Source organism: Terrapene carolina, unplaced genomic scaffold (genome assembly GCF_002925995.2).
Source record: "Terrapene carolina triunguis isolate 2854851 unplaced genomic scaffold, T_m_triunguis-2.0 Scaffold233, whole genome shotgun sequence".
Lineage (NCBI taxonomy): Eukaryota > Metazoa > Chordata > Testudines > Emydidae > Terrapene > Terrapene triunguis.
In genome coordinates, this window is record NW_020664584.1 from 11,990,195 (window position 1) to 12,015,913 (window position 25,719).

At 41.0% G+C, this 25,719-nt stretch overlaps 2 protein-coding genes across 6 annotated transcripts in view; both read left to right on the forward strand.

Annotated features, from left to right (window-relative positions):
- Positions 1–10,363: 10,363 nt before the first annotated feature.
- CPNE1 (copine 1) overlaps positions 10,364–25,719 on the forward strand; it is a 93,561-nt gene continuing 78,205 nt past the window's right edge. For 2 of the 4 annotated variants that reach the window (XM_026656784.2, XM_026656782.2), the window contains exon 1: positions 10,364–10,445. The gene's annotated coding sequence lies outside the window, so the exon portion shown is untranslated. Of the gene's footprint in view, positions 10,446–14,040; positions 14,090–21,193; positions 21,275–25,719 lie in introns of those variants that run through there. The other 2 variants (XM_024206227.2, XM_024206226.2) reach the window with 2 other exon arrangements.
- Positions 10,409–25,512, forward strand: RBM12 (RNA binding motif protein 12). 2 transcript variants are annotated; one of them, XM_026656781.1, is made up of 3 exons: positions 10,409–10,445; positions 14,039–14,089; positions 21,132–25,512. In XM_026656781.1, the coding sequence occupies exon 3, from the start codon at positions 21,154–21,156 to the stop codon at positions 23,788–23,790; it is 2,637 nt and encodes an 878-aa protein (XP_026512566.1). In that variant the 5' UTR covers positions 10,409–10,445; positions 14,039–14,089; positions 21,132–21,153; the 3' UTR covers positions 23,791–25,512. The 2 variants fall into 2 exon arrangements, with proteins under 2 accessions (XP_026512566.1, XP_029768464.1); XM_029912604.1 differs by lacking the exon at positions 10,409–10,445 and having other exon boundaries at positions 14,007–14,089.

Sequence of the window (25,719 nt, forward strand, 5' to 3'; positions counted from 1 at the left end):
AACCAAAACCAAACCAAACCAGAACCAGATAGTGTCTCCTTATCCTATTAGGACTCACCTTATCGGAGCACGAACCCCAGGGGCTGCGGTGAAGCAGAGAAAAGGGGCGAAACACCCCGTTGGCGCCGTTCCCAGTTCGCCGCAGCCGTCCGGAGTCCAATGTCCGAGCTAGGAGAGTCCCGGCGGAGTCGCCAGAAACTGTTACCGAAATATCGGGTCCACCTAGCTGAGAGCCAATAACAGCCAGACAGGGATAAGGAAGAGTTGCTTTATTCTGCAGAAGAAAGGAGAGCCTTGCACCTTGGTACAAAGATTCTGTCTTACACACATTTTACAGATCCTTTATACACATTCAGACAAAGGTCCTTGCCGTGTTAACACTTGATTGGTGGTTGTCAGACCCGTGCTTTTGCTATCTGGTCAGTGAAAACCGGCTTGGGACCAGCTCTAACTACCTTAAGGCCTTGAAAGGGAAGACAGTTGAAAAGTTCAGGCTACTGTGTACTTGAAGTGTCTGCTTCCCCCTAATGGCCCCTGGTTGACATAAAGGCTGCTCTCTTAAGGGGGGTCACTAGTAACTTTCACAAAAGAAAGAAAGGTGAGAGTTAAAATTAGTTAAAGGAATCAATTACATACAGTAATGGCAAACTTATTGACTCAGGCTTGTAGCGGTGATGGAATAAACTGCTGGCTTAAGTCAAGTCTCTGGAGTACATCCACAGCTTGGATGGGTCATTCAGTCCATTGTTCAGAGCTTCAGTTTGTAGCAAAGTTCCTCCAGAGGTAAGAAGCAGGACTGAAGACAAAATGGAGAAGATGCAGCTGCCTTTTATAGTCTTTTGCCATGTGGCCTGTGCTTCCTTTGTTTCAAACAAAAAGCTGCCCAGCACATGGTTTGGAGGCCTTAGAGTTCTGTCCATAGGCATGCCCTTGCATGCCTTGCTGAGTCATAAGGTAGAGGTATCTGCCTTCTCTCAATGGGTCAATTGTATAGCTGATGGTCCTTAATGGGCCATCAAGCAGGCTAGTAGAGCTGATGCCCAAACTGTCTGAGGATGACACCCAGAAGCATAGCACAATTTCGAAATACAGACATACATACATAGCTATAACTCATCATACAAAGTTGATACAAACACATAAATGAGATTATCATATCTGGCAAGTTATAACATTTTTTTAGATACCTTTTTCGGGGACTTTTTAACCCAGACGGCAAGGTTCGTTGTCTGACCGCAGAGTGAGAGACAGGCAACACCAGCAAGGTCCAATACAAGCTTTTTATTGAAGAGTGCACACAACAATAGAGAGCGGCCCGTCTTCAGAGAGAACCAGCACACCCTTTACAACAACTAGTGAGATTATATAGACAGTTCCGTCGCCTCATAATTAAGCAACCCCAAACCCCCCTTTTCTAGTTAAGTTTCTAATATTCATGCATATTTATTTTTTTTGACAGTACAAACAGTTCATGATGCCTTAGCAGCTTTTTATCAGCTTTTTCGTTACGTATCAGAGGATGGGAGGAAAGAGGGAGCTGGGTACAGATAAAGAACAGAAACAGGGAGTGAAGACTGCAAGTCTCCATTTGTCCAACAAACTGTTCCTAGCACTTCTGGTACAAGAATGCGGCCCCCACCTCTTATCTTGTTCTTTTCAGCTTAAGCAAGCATGCCCTCAGGTCTTACAGAGAGACAGGAATGGCCTAGCAACTACTGTTAGCCTGACTTTGGCTAAGCTGGCCAAACAACCTGTTCTATACTCCATATTTTTGGGCCTAACAATCCCCCCTTTGTCCCTGGAGTACCTTGGAGGGACTCCTGGGACAACTAACTGCCATGAGTGGTGAGCTTGGGGTTGGTTACTTTTGGACGGAATACACCTTGGTGCCCATTTAACATTTAACCTTTATTATTACATACAAGGCCAGTAGGCCACATATAATTACAACAGCGCTTTGGAGTACATTATGGAGCCAACCACCTATATTTGGAATTTAATTGAACAGGTTACTTTACCAGGACTTAATTTGTTTTTTTTTATGGTTTTTTGCTACCTTTATAAGGTGGTTTGCCCTTTTTTAAGTGGCATTATAAACGTTTGGGACATACACACAGCATTTTTGTTTAATTAATGCACATGTTTTTTTTTGAGAAGCCAGTAATATATTTAATGCCAGGCAGTTTTGAAGTACCATTTGCCTTAGTTTTTGCTGTTTAGCTGCCAAGTTTACCAAGGCTTTTGGCGGTAGTTTAATTTTTTAGATTTTTTGGTGAATTACCCAATTTTACATGCATCCTCCCCATGGACCCGGCAGGATTTGGTATGTGGGAGCCCACTCCCCCCCCCAACCGGTTCATATGCTTGGAAGGAGCATTGAGAACGTTTGCACTTTTACCCAGAAAGTTTTTAAGTATGTTTTTATGGCCACAGATTAGATGGTACTTTTGATATGTTTGTAAGGGCAGTGGGCCAAGCCTGAACATGCTAGATTTTACTGCAATGCCTTTTTAGCCTCAGTGATATTTAATACCATTTTTGTTAGCAACTTTTGGGTCATAGAACTAAGGGCGGAAATAACATGTAACTTATCAATTTTAGCCTGTACCTGGGTTAGCTGTGCCCCAATTTTTTATTATGTTTTTGGATTTTAAAAATATTTTAAACTGCTGCTGTACTATTGGCCCTATTTTATAGGGATTTGGTTAAGTTTTTTTTTTTTTAGAGGAAATAATTTAAGCCCTCTGTTGTGCTAATTTAATAGCAGCCCCTTTTGAACAATTTGGGTATGTAGAGGTGATTTGGAAACTGGATAAGGGTAATGAAAATTTAACAGTTTCTAGTGTAGTGTTAATTACAGTTTATTGATATTCTAATACTTTTTTTTGGTGTAGTACTATACCACATTTTTAAGCATGGGTCCCACAAGTTTTTTTTTTGCCAGTGTATAATTTTTTGTTTTTTTACCAGGGTCAGTTTTTAATGTTTTTTGTAGGCAGGAATTTTTGGACTTTGGTGGTTTTACTGGAGCGAGTGTTTCTTTTTTTTTTTTTTTTTTTTTTGTTTTGTTTTGTTTTTTTTAGGAAAATTTTAGGCAATGTTGGTTTTTTTTTTTGTTAGGGGGAGGTTTTTTAGCCTTTTTATTTTTTTTTTTTTTTTTTTTTTCCCTGCTGTTTAGAAGGCACAGCAGAATTAGAAGGAGGAATAGGCTGATTATTAGTTGGAGAGTTCTCCCGAGGTGGAGGGGTTTTTTTGCAGTGAGAAGCATGGTAGGCAGTTTTCGACACTTTACAGCAGTGTTGGTGGTTAACAGGACTTGGAAAGGGCCTTTTTAGCATGGAGTTAAAGCAGTTTTTTGTTGATGGACTTTACGTAGACTTAGTCTCCTGGTTTCAATGAATGGCAGGGCTGCTACGGTTTTTGGGTAGCACTTTTTTACCTGTGAGAAAAAACTTAACACATTTTATTAATGCTTGGCAGTGTTTTGCAGATTTTTACAGCTGCTTGGGCACATTTAAGCCCCCGCTTTTTTTTTTGGTTGTTAGCCAAGTCTTAGCTGTAAGCAGTGTTTTTGGATGAGGCCAGCGTTTTATTTTTGGACTGAGCTTGTTAGCTATTTTTTTTTTAAGTTAACTTATTTTTTTTTTTTTGGCTTTTTTTAACCTACAAAGGAAACTTTTACTTTTTACTTATACACCTTTTTTTAACAATGAACACATACACATTGCCATTATACAGTACATTAGTTTTATTATTTAATGTATGCCATATACACCCTTTTAGTAAAATAACTTTATGACAGAGCTATGGAGCAACAAACCAGGACAAGCACACCCACTTTTGAGGAGTCCACTTGGTACAACCTTTGGTGTCCAATAGCTTTTTTTTCTCCCCACCCTCTGGCTAGAAATCTGAGGTAGCCAGAAGGATTCCATGGGCAATATGGGGAGTGGGTTAACCTTTTATGTTCTTGCTTTTAAAGACTGTTGGTATGCAAATTTTAACAATTTTTTTTAATTAAAAAAATCTGGCCAATGAAGTTTTTTTTTTTTTTTTTACTTAAACAAATGTATTAGACTTTAGTATATTACGTTTTTTTTTATTTATTCAAACACTTTATATTCCAAGTTGAATAAAACAAGTATTTGCTTTTTGAGCTAGACTGTTTTATGAAAATATTAAACACAACAATTTTGGCCACAAGACAAACACCACAAGACAGGACATAGAACACAAAAATAATTTTTATTGTACCAGTAAATGCATGGTACGTTGAATGCTGTTCAGCTGGCATCCGTTTTCTCTGATGATTTGAAAGACATTATTTGCTTAAAATATTTTCTTTATATACACATACTTTTGTTGATTTTAGGCAAAACAGAAAAATTACCCCATATTTTTTTGTATTTGTTTTATAGGCAGCCCAGGTTTCAGTGGCTTTTACCTTATTAGTTAGATAATTTGCATTAATACAGATGCTTTCTGGCTTGCTTTTAGATTCAAAGCTATTCACAGCTTAAAGATTTTTACTTTAAAAAAGGACACAATTAACTTTTCCAGACTTTTGATTGCCTTTTACTTTTAATTTTTGCTTTTAAACACACAGTGATCTGAAAAAGACAACGCAACCTATATTGGTAGGTTTGCATTTTTTTTACCTCTGCTACAATATACACTGCACATGTTCTGGGGAAAATGCACATTTTTTTTACAATTTAATTTTTACAATGCTAGCCATATTAATTTTTACACAAGGTGTAACTGTTTTTTTTATGCTTACAAAATTTTCATGCACCCACAGCAAAGTGACAGCTCGACCACACAGAGCCAGGGGCACTGTCCTTCTCTCTCTTTACCAGATTTTTTATCTGCTATTTTGTTACCCAAAAACAAATTTAAATTTTTTATTTTTCTAGCTTTGACTACCCTGCTGCAGGTAAATTTTAAATCTTGTAAAGCATTAAGTCACCTTAAGGATTAAATGCTAAACACCATATTAAACAACACTAGTTTCCTGTGTCTGGCAAAAGTATTTTCGGTTTTGCAACTTTAAACAATACCAATTTATTTTAAACTTATAAAATACAGATTGTACACAGCAGGAGTGTTTTTTAGCAAATTCGACTAAACTATTTATAGTCGAATAATTTTACTTAAATAACCTTTTGCATGGATTACTTACAGAAATTTTTACCAAGTTTTACTGCTTAATTTCCTTTAGCAACTATAGAGTTAACTTTTTACTTTTTTTTTTTTTTTTTTTACTTGCTTGTTTTCCAAAATGACACCCAATCAACTCAGATTTTACCATTTTAATTATTGTCCTGGGGATTTGAAATTGCCATGACTCCTTTTCTTTCACTATGCCTTTAAAGTTTCCAACCTGTTTTCTAATCTATTTGTTGACTGCCCGCTTGGGCCCGATTCTGCTTTTTTTGCTGAACCGTCCCTTCCATGGGTCTCCTGAGGCGTCTCTTTCAGAGATTCCAGTCCAGGCCGGCTGCCTGTTGCTTCTTCACAGCGTCCCCAAACCACGCCAGCTCCAGGATTTCAAAGGCAGACTGTTGGATTTCACTGGACAGTTAAGCTTTGCAAATGTAATTTCAGCACTTGTTACTTGTATTGTTTTTGGTTTGCCTCTGTTTATATTTTTTTACAGCCAGCTGGGGCTGAAAGCAGTTTTTTTTTTTGATTTATAGTTATACCATACAAATAAATAATCCATTTGTCCCGGTCTAAGATCAACCAGAATATCCCTGAGGGAATCCATCCTGTCAGCAGAAAAGGTTCCGCACCTTGGCCAGTCCTTAGTCAGGGACAAATGGGTAGTAAAGGAGGGCCACTGAATTTGGCATAAGTTTTCCATCTTAGATTTAGTCAAACCGGTTGTTCCAGAGATTTCCTTCCAATCTCAAAGTACCAGAGACAACGGGGCGTCCCCCGGGCACTTACTGCCAAATTGTCCCATTTAGCCTGTAGGGACTCTAACCCCTTTTCCCGGGGACTCTAACCCCTTTTCCCGGGGACTCTAACCCCTCTTCGGCGATCGCTTACCTTATCCAGGGACTCTAACCCCGAAGACCTGGATCCTACTCAACGGGTAGGTGGACGTTGCTGGGTTTCTACGGGCTTCAGCTGGTTCACAGGACTCGCCTTATCGCCGACGCAGGGATCAGGTTACCGGGCAAGGCTCCTCGAAGCCGGAGGATGCGCGCTGCGTTGCTTCAGAGTCTGATCCTGCACCGGAGAGTCAGACGAGTCCCGGCGGAGTCGCCAAATTTGTCGGGGACTTTTTAACCCAGACGGCAAGGTTCGTTGTCTGACCGCAGAGTGAGAGACAGGCAACACCAGCAAGGTCCAATACAAGCTTTTTATTGAAGAGTGCACACAACAATAGAGAGCGGCCCGTCTTCAGAGAGAACCAGCACACCCTTTACAACAACTAGTGAGATTATATAGACAGTTCCGTCGCCTCATAATTAAGCAAAACCCCAAACCCCCCTTTTCTAGTTAAGTTTCTAATATTCATGCATATTTATTTTTTTTGACAGTACAAACAGTTCATGATGCCTTAGCAGCTTTTTATCAGCTTTTTCGTTACGTATCAGAGGATGGGAGGAAAGAGGGAGCTGGGTACAGATAAAGAACAGAAACAGGGAGTGAAGACTGCAAGTCTCCATTTGTCCAACAAACTGTTCCTAGCACTTCTGGTACAAGAATGCGGCCCCCACCTCTTATCTTGTTCTTTTCAGCTTAAGCAAGCATGCCCTCAGGTCTTACAGAGAGACAGGAATGGCCTAGCAACTACTGTTAGCCTGACTTTGGCTAAGCTGGCCAAACAACCTGTTCTATACTCCATATTTTTGGGCCTAACACCTTACATGGCATATCTGGCATAACTCATTACAATTTTACAATATTAATATTCATAATGTCCTCATGTCCCCCAGATTCCATACAGCGTCACACCCCCACATCCTCATGCACCTGTAGCCTTCTGCCTCCCCATCCACCCCACATACCCCCCACGCCTGCTCCTCTCTCCTTCACTGCCCCCTCTCACCCCCACCCTGCTCTTGTCCTTGAACTTTTTCCCTCCCCATCCTCTCTCCTCCACGCCCCCTCCCATCTTTTTCCCTCCAACCCACCCTCCTCCCTTCCCGGCTGGGTGTGTCTGTGTTGGCAAGTGTGTGCATACATGCGTTGTATGTGTGTAAGAGACTGTATGTCTTTGTGTAGGGGTGTGTGTGTATTGCTGCATGTGTATATACCTGTGTGAATACAATTTGTAGCCTAACTCTTTGACTTTAATTCCTTTTCGTGGCTTGCACACACAAAAATTGATGACATAAAATATGTGTATTCATTTCATAACAAGTTTTTAAAAGAGAAGGGAACTCTAAGAGAAATGTATTATTTCTTAAAAAGTGGTTGTTGTTGTTGACTAGTAATTGCAGAAGAGCCGATGTATCAGACATTTCTCCCCACCTTTGTCTAGCTACATTATAAACTCTACCTTGCAGACTCTCTATTTATGTGTATGTCCAGCACCTATCACCCTGTAGCTCTGATCTTGATTGGGGTCTCTAGGCATTAAACAACAATTGTATTTGGGTTATTGCTGGTTATGTACTCTATGTATCATCTGACTTTTAAAAACTAACTTCCATTCTATGATTCTGACACTCTGCTGCACGCTGTCAGTGCCCTCCTGAACTCCACTTCTGCCCTGGCATTCACACAGTGCCATGCGGCCTCCCTGCTCTGTGTGCTGCACTGTTGCCCTGGAAAGTTCTAGCAGGCTGTTGGCATACACCACCGTGCATCACAAGACTCAGTCGGAGCCGCCAAAGGGGATGTCGTAGAGGGAATGAACAGGATAAGGATGAGCAGGCACTAACAGCTGGAAAGTCTGGAAAAGGTGACATAGTTAAGTGTATGTTAGGCTAAATAGCTTGTGTTTGCCAAGCCCGGGCTAATGTTGTCTTTTATTGTAATCAAGAGAAGGCCTAAGTTTATCTGGCACTCCTGTAGGAGCTGGATTTTATAATGTACTATGAGAATTAATGTATGGTTTGATTTCATCTTGTCAGCCACCCTTTTTGAATAGCAGAAAGGAATGACAGACCAGAACAATCCTTATGACTAATTATGGTCATCCTTTTGTTTTAGAATAAGTTATAAAGCTACTATGGTTTCCTATATGTATACAAATTAGGAAGTAAGAGACAGGATTCTCTATTGTATCTATGTTAAGAAGATTAGAGGAATGTTAAGAGCCTGAAGCCCCAATGTGAATTGTTTTAATTATAAGATTTAGCAAGGCTTGATTTACAATGTATTCTGCTAAATATACAATACTGCTGTTTATGTATACCTTTGAAGGTTTCTGTAAGAGATTGTTTGTGTGAATGAGGAATGCATGCATCAGGAAAAGATAAGGTGTGAAAGCCATCACAAATGTCCAGATGGTCAAGAAGAAGTGAGAGACTTGGAAAGACCAGGAGACAATCAGAAAACATCCATTGTATCCAATGTTAAACATGTTAGCAGCATTGACGACCTCAGAGGTGAGGCAGGCGGGGGTGAGACAACAAATAGAAAATAACGATGGGAATCGGGACAATAACCATCAAATAATAACACCACTTAAGGACTAATGATTACAGGATGACATTGCAAAATGCATGGACTCAAATGAGAATTTACAACTATAAAGCTGGGGTATTTTGCCATGGAACTCTGGGTTCAGTCCTGCAAAGCCTCGGAGCATCGGATCGTGACCGACAGAACCCAGCTCCACACTCGTGCTCAATCTAACTGGCCATTAGATTGACTCGAGCTACAACAGACTGGTAACTATGAACATCACTGGCAGGACTATGTGTGTCTAAAAAGCATATGCTAACTGTGGTATTCTCAATAAATGCTGTGTATTTACCTTCCTCTATAAAAATCCCATGTGCTTTAACACTCCTGTGCACCTAACCCACTGCTCTGCACTTAGGGTTGCCAACTTTCTATTGGAACAAAACCGAACACCCTTGCCCTGCCCCAAGGCCCTGCCCACTGTTCACTCCATCCCCTCCTCCCTTTGTCGCTCACTCTCCCCACCCTCACTCACTCATTTTCACCAGGCTGGCTCAGGGGGCTGGGGTGCAGGAGAGGGCTCTGGCCTGGGGGGTAGAACCGAGTTGTTCAGAGTATGGGAGAGCCCTCCAGGCTGAGGCAGGGGGTTGGGGTGTGGGAAGAGGTGCAGGCTCTGGGCTGCGAGTTCCGAAGTGGGGCCAGAAATGAGGTGGTCAGGGTGCAGGAGGGGGCTCTGGGCTGAGGCAGGGGTGTGTGTGAGGGCTCTGGCTGGGGGTGCAGACTCTGGGGTGGGGCTGAGGGGTTTGGGGTACAGGAGGATGTTCCAGGTTGGGACCAAGGGGTTCAGAGGTCAGGAGGGGGATCAGGGTAGGGGTTGGGGCATGGGGGGGGCTCAGGGGTGCAAGCTCCAGGCAGCGCTTACCTCAAGCAGCTCCTGGAAGCAGCAGCATGTCCCCCCCAGCTCCTACACAGATGCACAGCCAGGCGGCTCTGCACACTGCCCCATCCACAGGTACCGCCCCCACAGTTCCCATTGGCCACAGTGCCCAGCCAATGGGAGCTGCAGGGTTGGCACTTGGGGCAGCATATGGAGCCCCCTGGCTACCCCTACACATAGAAGCCAGAGGGGGGACATGTCACTGCTTCCTGGGAGCTACATGGCACCGGCAACTGGACAGTCAGTGGCCCAGTCAGCAGTGCTGACCAGAGCCGCCAGGGTCCCTTTTCCAGCAGATATTCGGGTTGCAAACTGGACACCTAGTCACACTATCTGCACCCCTGCACGGGCCCGTGCTCTCCTCTCGCAGGGCTGCACAGCACAGCTGGAAGGGGGCACAGCTGGCAGGTGGAGTTTTGGGGCGCCAGGCTCTGCGCTCCGTGACACGAGGGCTGCAGGTCGTTCCGCCAGGCGCGGCTGGCCGGGTGTGACACGGCGGGGGGGCGGGAGGTCCAGGCCAGGCGGAAACGCCGGGAGGGGACATTCGCTACGACGCCCGAGCGGCAGGTACAGGGCAGAGGCAGCAGCCAGGCGCGCTACGAACAGCCGTGCCAGCGCCCCGCCCCGAGCGCTGCTGCAGGGCAGCAGGTTCCCTGAGGCCGAGGAGGAGTCGGCGGCGCCGCGCGCAATATACACCCGCCCACTCTGCAGCAGGGCAGAGGCGGTGAGCGCGACAGGGCGTCACCAATGCTCCGCCCCTTCCCCCTCTGCTAGGCCCCGCCCCCTCCCTCGCGGCGGCGCCTCAGCTGCGGCGGCCATTTTGTGGCGCTGCTCGGTCGGTGGCGCTGGGCTCGCGCGGGGAGCGGGGCCCGGGCGGCGATTAGCTCCTTTCTAACCCTTTTTCCGTACAGATTCCTCGGTAAGAAACCGGCAGCGTCCGGGCCGGGCCCGGCTCTGGGCCGGCCCCGCCCCTCAGCGGCCCCCTCCCTGCGCGGCCGGGCCCTGTCTTGGGGGGCTGGGCCAGGCCCGGCACGGAGCGTGTCCTCCCAGCTGCACAAAGGGGGGAGGGGCAGGGACTGGTCTGAGGAGGTCCCGGGACTTGGGCGGCTCCTGCCCGGGGCGCGGGCCCCAGCGTACCCGTGTCTCCGCCCGCGTTCGCAGGGCTCCGTTGTCGCCTCGGGCCGTAGATGCGGGCGCCGCTCACGGCCCGGCTGCGGCCTGGAGCGCCCCGCTGCGCCCGCTCCCCGGGGGCAGAGCCTGGCCCCTGCGCGGCTCGTGCGAGTTGCGCGGCCTCTGCGCGGAGTAGGCGGCGCGCTCGGGTGGACGTGGAGTGCCCGTGGTCGCGGAGCCGTGTTTTCTTCTCGCAGACAGCCCGGCGGCTTCCGCCCCTTTGTGCTCTGCGCTGTTGAATGTGAGTCCCGGCGCGGGGCTTTGGCTCCAGGGGCCTCGGAGCGGAGGATGGGAAACAGGAGTGAGCGGGATACAGACTCGCCTTTAACGTGCCAGCGGCTCGGGGCGCTTTGCGGACATGAGTGATGGCTCCCTCGGTGCGACAGTGACAACAAATTAACGTCAAGCTTGTATGCCTTTGGGAGGGGGCAGAAATAAAAGCAATGGCACTATTAGTTTGTGATGTTGATGTTTGTACCCTCATAGGCCCGCTGGATACAAGGTGTAAGCACAACACTTCTTACTTGGTGAGCTGACTACAACATTTGTGGCAATCAAATTCTCCTTTTGTGGTTCACATTGTTTCACCAGTTGGTGTGTGTCAGAGGATCCTCTAATTCCTTCTGGTTTGACTAGACCCACTGCTCAATAATAGGAAATACAACTAATCATTACAGCCTCTCTTAGAGAGACAGTTGGGTTATCCACTGTTGATAGTGGACAGGAACAATTGTTGGCATCTTTCAGTGAGAGGGCCTGGAGGTTGCCTCTTTGCTCTTAGCTTTACAAGAAGCCTTTTGCTCTTTTCCAAAGTGAATATGCGGCCATGATGAAAAAGGAAGCTGTGCCTGGAAAGCACGTAGGGAGGAGAAGTTGGCAAAAGTGAAGTTTAAATAGGATAAAATGCCCTTATCACTAACATAAGGAATGTAACTGTATGACATGTTATGTAAACTGGTGTTACTTTAATCATAACTGCAGATTGGTGATATATTCAGTACTGTAGCTTTTTCTTAGGTGCTGTAGACTATAGGAAAATGTGCTTCAAAATGGGTCCTAAGAAGAATGCATCTAGATTCTGTTAATACAGGAGGTTGAACTAGATAATCTCAATGGTCCCTTTTGCTGTTGGAATCTGTGAAACATGAGTCTCTGAATTTTCCTCTTTCTTGGGGGGAGAAAATATCTTGGTTCTTGCTGTATTATCTTGTGTCCTTAGACTTGTGTATCGCTTCAAGCTTCCCTTCCCAACTCTCACTGCTGGGGTTAGGCAAGTAGATCAGTGCATCTTTTTCCACCTTTAGAGAACCTCATTGCTTATTTTCACTTGTGACCTAAATTGGGTCTCATCCTAGTCTCTAGTGGATATTTGTCTACAGTGCAAAACCAATAGGGAATGTGGCAGAATTGAATTTTTTTTCAAGAAAGGCATAAATCTAGAATTATGAGGGTGATTCAGATCACAATTGTCAGTTCTGTATGGGAAAGCAGTACCTGCTTCTTACTTCATTTGGTTGTGTATGTAGGTAACCTTGTGAGCACCAAATTCACATGAAAGAATGTCTCTATGTGACAGTGTAATGTGGTCTTTTAAATGTTCTGATTCAAGATCTAGAAAATAACTTAGATTTGTCTAAACAAATCATGATGTTGGCTAATGGTAAATGAATTATGCTGGATGGGTACAATGGAAAGTTCAAACATGGTAGACTATTTGAAGAACGCTATTGGGTTTTGCATACTATAATGTGGTTTTTTGTAGGATAATGTATCTTTAGCACAGTATTCCTTTAGCCAATTTTTATTAGTTTTAGGTTTCTAGATAAGTGTACACAACTGGAATGTTTTTTGGTCTGTATAGTGGAAACGTTCTGAATTATCTGGAATTTCTTGGTAAAATGTTGCTTCTGCATGAAAGATCTATTCCAAATCCATACTTAAATAGATAAACATTTGTGTGAAAGCTGTCCTTCAGGTTATGTTATATCTTTTTGAATTGGAAATTACTTTTTGAAACTGGCTACTCTTTGGAGCAAATAGCAGATTCCTAATTTGGGGTTGTCTGGTCTTGAGTCCTCTTTTTTAAATAAAAAAGCATGGCTCTGTTTTGGAGATGAGTATATTTGTCATTTTAATCAAAAGTCTAACTTGTGGGACTTCAGTTTACATATTTTTCTCACTTGTAATTTTGCTGTTGGTGTCCTGTTTCCTGAAAGGTTTTTGAATGTGACTGTTTATTTTAATCTTTGGATAGTGAATTCTTTTAGATTATATGCAGTACATTTAACTCCAGTTTATGGATGCATGTCAATACTAAATGTTTGCAGCAGATGCCCCCGGTGGTCCAACTTCATGAGAAAAGGGCAACTAATTCATACTTTTTCTGATGACATGTTTCTCAATTTTTTCTTAATATATTTTTCTATAGGTACCTTCCAGAGAGCCAAGAGTATAGTGTGAGGTGGTCTATTAGGTAATGGAATAGTTAATAAGTGATTTTTTTTCAGATGTAGACTCAAGCATTTCCAGTAAAACCATATAGCTATTTTGCTCACTCTTGTGATCCCTTGAATAGAAATTTAATAATCTTGAGTACAAAGAATGACTGGGATCTGACTCTTGTATTGCATGTTAGATTAGGGCTGTAGACTGCAAATAAAAAGGCATGGGTTCCCATAGTACAGTATGTGAAAGCGCGCATTTTCCAAAGATGAGACTTTGACATGTGTCTTAGCGCAAAAGTTTTTGCTGGTTCTTGGAAGGATGTTGATATGTGTAGTTAAGTATTTCTCAGCAGCAGCATAAGGTACTGTTTTGCTTAGGTGGGGATAGGAAGGTGCAGAATTAAAAAGCAATTGACTTAATAGTGTTAGTAACAAATGGTTTGGGTAAGGTTTTATTATTCAGTATCAGGATTTGATTCTGCATTGTGAGTTTTGGGGGTCAGGGGTGTGACCCTTGCCTTCTAAAGATACATTGACTAATTCGGGTGTCTGGAAGGCAAAAAAAAACCCCAACAACCATTGGAGATGTTAAATACTGTGTAATGAGTGTCTTCTGGCTTTTAATTTGTATGTATTCTTATGAGTTAAAATTTGGTAACAAAGTATAATTAAGCAAGTGCAATTATCAAAATGTAAGAGATTAACAAGTGTTTAAATTTTTTGCACTTAGTCTTGTGGTTGCTATATGATGCAGTGCTTTGTGGTGGTCTCAGACCTGAACTTTCTTAATATACAGTTCATTGTGGACTGTTACTGCTGTTGTGTTGCCTGAATTGATTTTTGCCTCCATTTATTCTTTATTGCAGTCTAAAAGTTGGTTTTAATTGGTTGCCCACAGGATTGGCTTGGCTTCTGCTACTTATTAAGAAAAAAACATCAGTCTCTGCAGGTAAGAGATTTTTGACATGAAGATTTCTTTTTATGCTTATTGACTACATGTTAAGAAATATTCTTAACAATTATGTGGAAGATATGAATTGGTATGAAAATATTTTGGTCAGTAAAAATTGCGCGCGCACACACAGAGTTTGGCTTTTTAGCTCTGATTCCCATTGGTAATCATTTTTATGGCAATGTTGTCCTTGTAAATGACTTTTCTGCCAAATTCTGAAGTAGTGCTATTTTATCAGCATATGGTAGTTTTTAATACTCTCTCCAACAATTCTCCACTGTTTGTAAATGTAGGTATTTGCTGCAGGCAATAGTTCTGCATGTTCCTAAAAGCTATAGATATCAATGAGTAAAATATATACTATTTGGGTTCTTATAACTAGGATTTGCAGTATTTAGAGAGCTCGGATATATTTATTTCTGAGAAGGTATTTAGGCTTTCTTAATTTAACAGGTGAATGCTAGTCCTTGCAAAAAAAGTCTGCCATCTGCCCAGTTCTAGCTATTATTAGTCCTGTAACACATCTCGGGCTAGATACCTTCAATCCTTCCTTCAGCATCAATGCTATTCTGCCTTCTAGACTCTGTCCAGGGATTGCCAAACATGAGCATGTGTTGGTGATGATATTGTAGATTAACACTCAGCAGGGACTAGGTTGAACCTTCCAAACTTGTGTTTATACCTGTGAACTATATGTAAATTCAGAGGTTAGTCCAGTACCTTCTCTGTTCAACACTTTTTACATATGGCCTTAAATTACTTATTATCTTCTGTCTACGTACCCAGTTTCTGTTAATCTTCCTGAAAGTTACACATTGTGAGTGTATAACACTGACAAATATTGTCCTCTTATGTGTTGCACACTTATCATAATAGCAATTATTTTTGAATCTGGAAATGCAAGTAATTGTCTATCAAGATAAACATAAGCTTTTAATTGAAATGATTTCTTAATTTTAATTTAAATTAGATTTTTATTTGCATGTGGATAGTTATTCACTTTCCATTTTTAGTCATAAATTGCTAAAGTGGATTTTATACTTTTTTAATCTAGTAGAATTTCAGATTTTACATAGATGCTTCATACTTAAAATGCCCATCTGTACTGCAAAAGTCAAGATGGGGGGCTAGGCTCATTGTCAGCCTTGCAGTGAGAACAACATAACCCTGAACACAATTGATAAGCCCACACTATATTTGGAACCATCACCTTCCAGTATTGAACTGGAAAGTAGAAATGCTTTAACCAGGCCGTGCTGCTCCATCATGTTTTGTAGTTTGAATCAATGGGATTTATGTATCTAAATCACTTAGGTGCTTTTGAAAATCCCACTCGTAAGAGCGTAAGTATAGGCTCCTATTTTTTGTGAATTTGGGCCTGAGGGTGGTTTTAGGAGTTCATAATTTTGTTAGTGAAATTCTAAAATGTTTATATTAACGTTGATGCCGTTTTGTTTTGAAATGACAGATGTTACGCAACTAATAAGCTTTTATCAAAAAATACAGTTTTAACCCCTGATGTTGCAAGCACTTATGGACATGCTTTACTTCAAGCACGAGTAGTCTCGTTGAGTCAAAGCATCTAGCCATTTAAGTAAAATTAGATCACCTGTTAAGTGTTTGTATGATCAGGACCTTAATTTTCAATATTTTAATTTTGTACCTGTAGCAGTTTTGTAAAATTCAAATAAGATATCGTACCAGGAGTGATTTAAAAAAAATTCTACTGCATTTATGATTGTTAATTTTAAATTACAGAAAGAGTTTATTCTCTGTAATACATAAGTCTTACTTTTCATCCTTAGGTTTCACAGCTGCCTAAGGGGTTGGAATACCTGAATCCCATTAAAATTAATGGGAACTGGGAATCTGAATCCCAGTCCCACTAAACAGGTGACTTTGAAAATATCAAGCTAAAATAAAACTTGTTAAATTAACAGATTATTAGGCAATTAGACAAATTCTAGCCTGTGGGCCAGATTCAGGATACTAAATGTAATTGTCTGGCATCCATAAAACATTGGGTCTTCAGAATGGAAACCATAATTTAAAAAAAAAAAAAAGGCTTCAGGCTTATAGTTGCAGTGATAAGCTTCCAAATGTGATACAGCACTGTCTTAACTTGAAATGACAGTTCTAAGAGGTCTGAACTCCTCAGTCATCTCAATAACATGCTATCTCTGAAACCTACCAATGATTACTTAAGGACCAGATTATAAACTAGGTATGCAAAAGTGGAGCATTTGAAACAAATTTTTAATTTTCTGATTCAGTTACTGCATTTGAACATGCAACTAGAGTAACTGCATGCACACATGAGAAAATAGAGACCCCTGCAAATGTGATATATATTTTTTAATGATCGGATGTCAATTATAGTTCTATGAATTACAGGTAGTTATAGCCATAATGATGTGGCCCCTGGTGTAATAAAAATGCTCTCTCCCAACAGAATGAGTTTGACACTCTTGTGCTCTTTTTTAAATATCTGGTGAGAAATTTAGCTTGGATTCTAAATACATCCTTAAATCTCCCACTGTTTTGGAGAAATTAAAATATATATTGCACCAAAAATATGTAATTACTAACCACTTAAAGTTGTATAAGTAGAAAATCCATCCAAACCACCTCTTTTTGTAAACATCTTTATTTGTCAACAGTTAATGCTCTTATATGTTATTGTGACACTCCTGGTGTATGCTTGAGGAAGTCATTATGAAAAAGTCAATGTTTTTCATTTGACAAAAGATAAAATAAGTAGTGGAAAAACATGTGTGATTTTTGAGGGTATATGTGTAAAAATAATACAAACATCTAAGTTTAATCTCTTTACGTAGCGGATAATGCTGAGGACTTATGTCTCTTAATATTTAACATTTAGACGTTGGAGTTCCTGAATACCTTAGTTGGCTGTATTACATGATTTTCAAAACTAATCAGTGCTGTAACATGGACACTCTTGGGCCCCTAGCTTTTTAAAAATAGTTTCCTGTTAAATATTTGTAATTTTGGCACATATTTAAGTATCAGGTCCCTCTAATATGAATATTATCCTGTGATGTGACACACAAATTCCCTGTTTTATAACAGTTCAGTAATGCTGCTTTCCTTAAATTTTTGTAAGGATTTTCATTATAAATCACTAGTTTTGGAGATTTGTAGCCTTATTTAAGGATTGGTCAAATTTATGTTTCCTTAAAATTATGTAAATAACACTTCTCTTTTTAAAACAGAACAAAAATGTTTTAAATGCTAACATACTATTGTAGAAATCATAGCAGTTTTGGAGTAATACAGGGTTTGACAAATGGTTTACTTCTATGATGTAAACACTTCTGCTGTTCAGAAGAAAATTACACCATTACATTTGAAAAATGGTTGAGAAAACAAATTTAATTTTCAGATTTTTTTACTATAAACTTAAAAACATATATTGTAAGACTTCTAGAAAGTATTGAAATGAGACCAGAATGGCCAAACTAAACACATTCCAAAACTTTTAAAATATATTTTACCAAAAGACTGGAAAGAGACTTACTTTTAAAAAATACTCGAAAGATGCTGAATATACCTTCCTTTACAATTACACTTCGTATTTCTGTGGAAGAAAGTGTTCTCTTATTGGTAAAATACCAATATGTTTTCATGTATTCCACTTTATTTAGATCACATTTTCTGTTGCCTTAGCAGATTCAGTCCCTTCAATCTAGGAAATTCTGGTAGCAAAATGTAACCAAACCTAGAGCAGCAGCACAGCAGATAGTGTTCCAGTATAGTAGCTAGGGCACTGTTTGTTGCAGGTAATTGATATCTCTGCTGTTGCCTTTAAGGAGACAGGAAGCAGAGGGGGCAGCCACACGTCTAATGCCTACTAGGAATGGGCCAAAGCCTACATAATGTTAAAACCCATTGTTGATGGTGATTAGGGGAGGAAAAGGGCAGACTGCAGAATGCTTCAAAGGGTAGAAATGTTCCTTCTCCAGTTAGTGAAACACAGACTGCTAGAGAGCATAAAGTTAGATGCCTTTGATCTGTTGGCCATAATGCACGGGACTGCTCATTTCCCCAACAATGGTGGTAGCCGCCTGTTTTGCCTGAATATTTAGTTCAACCAGGTGTCAGTGTGGATAATCTTTGAATTTTCTGTAACAGTGCACAGCAATATTACTCAACAGTTCAGAACAGGAATTGGAGAATAAGGTCTTCATCAAAACTGCTGGGGGAACTTAGGGAAGCAAATGTAACTGAGTTTGAATTTTACTTGTACACTGAGAAATAATGCTTTTAGTGTGGCAGAAAGTGCTGTGGGATCTTATGATCACAATTGGTCAGGACTTTAGTTTTACATCCAACTTTGGTGTGACATCTTTGGTAGCACATTGCCTCCTAATGATGCAGTAGCCCATCTGGTTTGTAATTAATTCCCTTGTGAATATCTAACACCACTTACTGTGGCATATAGGAGTTTGCAGAGGTCTTCATTCAAGTATTGAACAGGCTTTCATTGCTTAATGAGGGAGATAATGGGATTCTAGGGGAGGAGAGGATCAGGTGAAGGATGATGCTGGTAACTACCCAGGACAAGAAACTGGCTTCTGAATCAGAATTGGACTAGGCTTGGCAAATCTAAAGCACTGAAACCTTATCCTCCTAAGTGTGTGTTTAGGTTAGGAAAGAACTTGAGGAAAACTAAGGTGTTTGAGATTAGCTAATTCTGACCTAAACTTTTTCCTGGTGTATACACAGGTTAACTCCTTTTATCTAGAGTTAGCAGGCTGAGGTCAAACCTAAACTTCCTCCGTGGTTGACCTCAACTAGTTAAATTGAGGTTAGCATATTTTACTTATGGCCTTGGTCTGGAGATTTAAGGTAAAAATGTAAGCATGTCCTAGCTAATATGCTAACTATCATTCTAAGACTAGTTTAGACAAGACACTCTGCCTTTTACACTTGCAAAACTGGGTAAAGACAAGGGAACCTAGCTATAATGCATGTTAACATCACACCTTTATATCCTAGGGCCTTTTGTCTATAGTAGCAAAATAGTTGGGGTTAACTAAGGCCTGCTCCACACTAACCCCCCACTTCGGACTAAGGTACGCAAATTCAGCTACGTTAATAACGTAGCTGAATTCGAAGTACCTTAGTCCGAACTTACCGCGGGTCCAGACGCGGCAGGCAGGCTCCCCCGTCGATGCCGCGTACTCCTCTCGCCGAGCTGGAGTACTGGCGTCGACGGCGAGCACTTCCGGGATCGATCCCAGAAGATCGATTGCCTGCCGCCGGACCCGGAGGTAAGTGTAGACGTACCCCAATAAGCATTAGCCAACTCCAGCCTAACCTTGATCTCTCTTCCTAATCAAGTTAAAAACCATAGCACAGGGTTACATTTCACTGTGTAGCTTGTACCACCCTCAGTGGGGTGGGAAGGGTGACCACTTCTAAGGAGTGATGACAGTTCAGACTGTCCCTCACTATTAGTATGGTTCACAACCTGCACTGTGGCCCCATCCTTCTCCAGCTGGTATATGAGTTATGGCCCACAGTGAGAGGTAGAACTCTGTTTTTCTTTGCCACTGCCACAGACCTTTAGCTCTAAGGTCCAGAATAGATTAGGAAAATGTTTTTAAAACATTCATACTGTTTTTAAATACCATTTATCTTGTGTAGGTTAGGAGGTGAACTTAGAGTTGATCTCAACCAGCCAACGCATATTTAAAGGTCTTAATTCCTGTCTACACTAGATGCTTAGGCACCATTTTAAAATGCTGGTATTTCCCTAGTCTGGACGGGCCTAAAGGGAGAAGGAAGGATGGAAATGGCTATAAATTTAGGCCAAGTTTATTAACAAATGAGTTAGGCCTCTAAATCCAGAATTAGGCACCTAATTAAATGGACTAATTTTTAAAAAGTGGCGAGCATGCAATATTCCTATTGAAGTCATTGGAAACTATTGAAAACTTAGAAAATGTAAAGCCATTGAGTTAGTGGGTCTAACTTAGGCACTCATTTTTGAGAATCTTGGCCCTAAGGTTTACATAATTACAGTCACCTGGGATACCATATAGCTGTGCCCATGCCCTGGTTCTGATCCACAGATCATCAGGCCTTGCTCAGGCTTTGCCTTTAGGCAGCAAGTGAAAGTTGGGAAAATATTGTTTAGAACTAGTTTTAAATATTGGAGTTTGCAATTCTGGGGCATGTTCCATTAATAAAGTGTATCTGGAAGCATATTGTTCATACTGGGGTAATGCTCAAAGGTCCTGTTAGGATTGGGATCCTATTTTGGTAGGTACTGCATTAACACAGAGGAAGATAGTCCTTGTCCCAAAGAACTTAACCTCCCCCTCCCCTCTTGTTTTTGGGTTAGGGGGCGGTAAATGTGCTGTAAAGAAACACAGTAAAAAGAAATTGAAAACTGTGATTAAAAATTTGACCAAGCTAAATTTAAGGCTATGATTAATTCCAACTAATTTCCTTTCCCCCTCTGTTTGTAAAGTTTTTGTATTTAAGATCTGTGCAAAAGAGAAGGTCTTAAACTTTATTCAAAGTATTGCGCTTTTTCTGTTCAGTCAGAGCACGAGTCTTTTAAGTATACAAAAGTGTCTTATTGTTTCAGTTTTCTTCCAAGATTCAAGGTGTGCGGTATGTTTTTTGCATGTGACTACTGAAGTTCAATTGCTTAGCTGAAACATTAAGTTTTTTGTACATTCCACTAAATATTGAACCATCTGGAGTAATAGTTCTGATTTAACCTCACTCTTGGTTTTTGTATTGACACTTGTTTGGGTCTCAGGCTGAGTTTTCTTTAAATTCTTGATTTAACAGATTATTTTGGATTTTTTGGTGCAAACCTTGAGTTAATCTTGTGTTGTAAATGTTTAATATTTTATTTGAATAAAAGTCTAGAACTTAATATGCTTTAATTTTCAAGATGTCTTTAGGAGTGTGTAAACAATGTAGTAGATGGTGTCTGTAGGTAAATACGTGGTATCATAAACAGTAGTCTGACATAGCCGTTGCCTTTTCTCATCTGCAGGTGTGTGTTGTTTCAGCGCAGCATGGCTGTGGTCATCCGCTTGCAAGGTCTCCCGATTGTGGCGGGGACCATGGACATTCGCCACTTCTTCTCTGGATTGACCATTCCTGATGGGGGCGTGCATATTGTAGGGGGTGAACTGGGTGAGGCTTTCATCGTTTTTGCCACTGATGAAGATGCAAGGCTTGGTATGATGCGCACAGGTGGTACCATTAAAGGGTCAAAAGTAACGCTGTTGCTGAGCAGTAAAACTGAAATGCAAAACATGATAGAACTTAGTCGTAGGCGTTTTGAAACTGCCAATTTAGACATGCCACCAGCAAACGCTAGCAGGTCTGGACCACCGCCTAGTTCTGGAATGAGTGGTAGGGTAAACTTACCTACTACAGTACCTAATTTTAACAATCCTTCTCCTAGTGTAGTAACTGCAGCTACTTCTGTGCATGAAAGCAACAAAAACATACCCACGTTCTCAACCGCCAGTATGGGAACTGCACCTCCAAATCTTGGAGCTACCTTTGGTAGCCCAACGTTTAGCTCAACTATACCTAGCACAGCATCCCCTATGAACACAGTACCACCCCCACCAATTCCTCCTATCCCATCTATGCCATCTTTGCCACCAATGCCTTCTATTCCCCCCATACCTGTCCCGCCTCCTGTACCTACGCTGCCCCCTGTTCCCCCTGTACCACCAATACCCCCTGTTCCTCCTGTACCACCAATGACACCTATGCCTCCTATGTCAGGAATGCCTCCTATGAATCCTCCACCTATAGCACCTTTACCTACTGGAATGAATGGGTCTGGAACAGCAATGAGTATGAACAGTGGCTTGAATCCATTGTTTATGAGTCCTATGAATCCTGTAAATCCTATTCAGATGAATTCTCAAAGTGGTGTGAAACCCCATTCTATCAACCCAGATGACTTGTATGTCAGTGTTCATGGAATGCCCTTTTCTGCAACAGAATCTGATGTGAAAGACTTTTTCCATGGACTCCGTGTGGATGCAGTACATATGCTGAAGGATCACTTAGGCCGAAATAATGGAAATGGACTAGTTAAGTTTTTCTCTCCTCAAGATACTTTTGAAGCACTGAAGCGAAACAGAATGCTGATGATTCAGCGCTATGTTGAAGTTAGTCCTGCAACAGAGAGACAGTGGGTGTCTGCTGGAGGCCATATAACTTTCAAGCAAACCATGGGTCCTACTGGACAAACCCATCCTCCGCAGACGCTTTCTAGGTCCAAATCTCCTAGTGGACAGAAAAGGTCACGGTCAAGATCTCCTCATGAGCAGGGTTTCTGTGTTTATTTGAAAGGTCTTCCCTTTGAATCAGAGAACAAACATGTGATAGATTTCTTTAAAAAGTTAGATATTGTTGAAGACAGTATTTATATAGCTTATGGACCCAATGGGAAAGCAATTGGTGAAGGCTTTGTTGAGTTCAGGAATGAAGCTGACTACAAGGCAGCTTTGTGTCATCATAAACAGTACATAGGGAACCGTTTTATTCAAGTTCATCCCATAACCAAAAAGGGTATGTTAGAAAAGATAGACATGATTCGGAAAAGATTGCAGAATTTCAGCTATGATCAGAGAGAGGTCATGATGAATACTGAGGGAGAAACAGGCCCGCCAAAGTTGTGTGCACATATATCAAATATTCCATACAATATTACAAAAATGGAAATCCTTCAGTTTCTAGAGGGACTGTCAATGGAAGAAAACTCTGTACAAATTCTTGTTGATAACAACGGGCAAGGTTTAGGACAAGCACTGGTTCAGTTCAAAACAGAAGATGATGCTCGTAAGTCAGAACGCCTCCACCGTAAAAAGCTGAATGGAAGAGATGTTATTTTACGTGTAATCACCCTAGAAGAAATGAGAGAAATTGAGAGAAATCCACCATCCCAAGGGAAAAAGTTGCTGAAAATGCCAATGCAAGGGAATGCGGCAATGCCAGGAGTGCAAAATGCTGGTGGGGATGAGCATTCCTTTATGGGTGGTAACTCAAAAGATGCAAATAATGGCCCTCCATTTAATTTTCCCAGTAATTTTAGTGGGTCTAACACATTTGGTCCCCCTCTTCCACCGCCAGGAATGGGTGGCTTTGGTGATTCTAGACCAGGAATGCCTTCAGTTGGAAGTAGTGGTTTACCTGGTGCTGGTATTGATGTCCCAGGTTTTGGGAGTGGTCCTAGTAATCTGAGTGGACCATCAGGTTTTGGAGGGGGACCTCAAAACTTTGGGAACGGGCCTGGTAATTTAGGTGGGCCTCCTAGCTTTGGTAGTGGCCCTCCTGGTATTGCAGGTGGTCTTGGACATTTAAGTGGACCTCCAGGGTTTGGACCTGGACCAGGAAACTTACATATTAGCGGACCCCCTGGTTTTGGAACAGGTTCTGGAAAGCCAGGCCCAACTGTCATTAAAGTGCAAAACATGCCTTTTACGGTATCAGTGGATGAAATTTTGGATTTCTTTTATGGTTACCAAGTGATCCCAGGTTCCGTGTGTTTAAAATACAATGAAAAGGGTATGCCCACAGGAGAAGCAATGGTTGCATTTGAGTCTCGTGATGAAGCAATGGCAGCTGTTGTTGATCTAAATGACAGACCTATAGGTTCGAGAAAAGTCAAACTTGTTTTAGGGTAGCCGTTCATATAAAATGTTTGTAGAATAGATATTCATAGTGCTGTGATTAATTCATCCAGATTGTTTTTATAGTATTTCCAGGGTAGAACCTGTGGATTGTTTAAATTGCAAACAAATTTGTTTTGAGAAGGCAGAGCACTGGTTTAACCATTTACAGAAGAATCACTGCAAGGATAAGTGTGCAGTGAATTTCCCAGTACGGCTGTGTGGAGAAGAAAGACAGATTCTTATTCACCAATAGAAAAAGTTTGCTAAAGCTAAATTGGCCACATAATGCTTATCAAGGAATCTAGATTGGTTTTATGTAGTTTTGGATTAGGGAAGTAGTTATGTATTAAGATGAAGTCAGTGAGTGTGTGCTATTGCAAGCCACTGTAAAACAAGTTAGCTATTCCTAGATTTGGTTAAAAGCTGGCTGAATTTGCTTTGTTACAGGTCAAAGCTTTGTTTAAAGTCCTGAATTTACTTTGCAACTGAATGAATTCTCAGTGTACACAGATTAACTGTTTTGTGTATGTACCTTTATTGTTTTTCAAAGGTTCTTGCTGTATGTGAACAGTCAATTATGCACATTGCTGATGTGTCTACCAAACTAATTCCTATGCATATGAGCAGAACTGTTCTGTAAAATTCAAGCTGTTCTTTGTGGAATAACCTTTAGTTATTTTTATTGTTGCATTTAAAACTGTGCAGAATAAGACTTTTGCCACATAAGTGTAGGTATAACCTCAAATATATTGAGTTGACTGTTTACTTAAAATTGAATTATAAAGTTGATGCCATACAAGCAACAACTAGAAAACACTCATCATTGTTTAAGTAGCTTGATTTGTTAGGATTACATAAATCAGTTGGGATAGGATCGTCAGCACTAGTTTGGATATTTAATGTAGTTCTCACATCTTTGGAACTACTCACACGGAATGTCGCATTTAAGAGAACCAAAGGGATTAATATTACTAGAATATTGGAGTCCAGTTAAAGTTTTAAGAATAGCGTAAAACATATTAAAGACATTTTTGAAATTACCAGCGACTCTGAATATTGCTATGAGACACTTCAGAGACTAAATTTTATGTTCCCCAAAAAACTTGAATCTACTTTCATTGAGTTATTGCGTATTTTTTCAATAAAGTTATGTTTAATTCCAATTCTGTAAAGAATTGCCATTTTCTTTACTGTGCAGTAAAGCCTTTAATGGAGAATAGAGAATCAGCAATTTTACAAAAGAGTGAAAAGTAGAACTCGCAGTTTGTCTACACTTATAAAAAATTCAAACTCTTCTTTTGGTCTGAAAATCCCACTATTCCCTGCAAATCATTGTACTTAAACACAGCAGTCTATAAACTATTCTGTTTGTTGGTTGAAGAAAAATGGTGCCTTTTAGTGTTGCATATCATGGAACACTGAAGTATGTAGCCTGGCATAATTTAGAGGTGCAAGTGGCAACAGTTTTATTCATGTGGTGTATAGGAGAGATTTGAAAGCCTGTGCAACACTACATCCTGAGAGGATTTCACAGTACAGGAATTTTTGGAAGGATTGTATAAAGGTGTACTACAATAAAGAGGCGGTTGCATTACACAGATGCTTTTGTAATTCATGAGTATACATTTTTTTTGACAGATTACTAGGTGGTGCTCTGACTTTGGAAAAGTGATGTGATTGTATATACTGTTTAAAATTAAGCCTACTGTTAATAAAACTGTCTCTGAAAATTCATGTTATGCATTTTAACAGTCTTTGGGGATATTATTTCAACAGCAGATTTTTTTTTCCTCTTTGAAAGGCTGAAAGTTCTGTTACTGATGTCAGAAAGATGGGATATTTGAATAGGAGACAAAATAAGTCTTTCAGTTTATTTTTTTAAAATTTTGCTCTGTTCTTAAAACAGTACATTTTTATTAAAATTTCATATTATATTGCAGT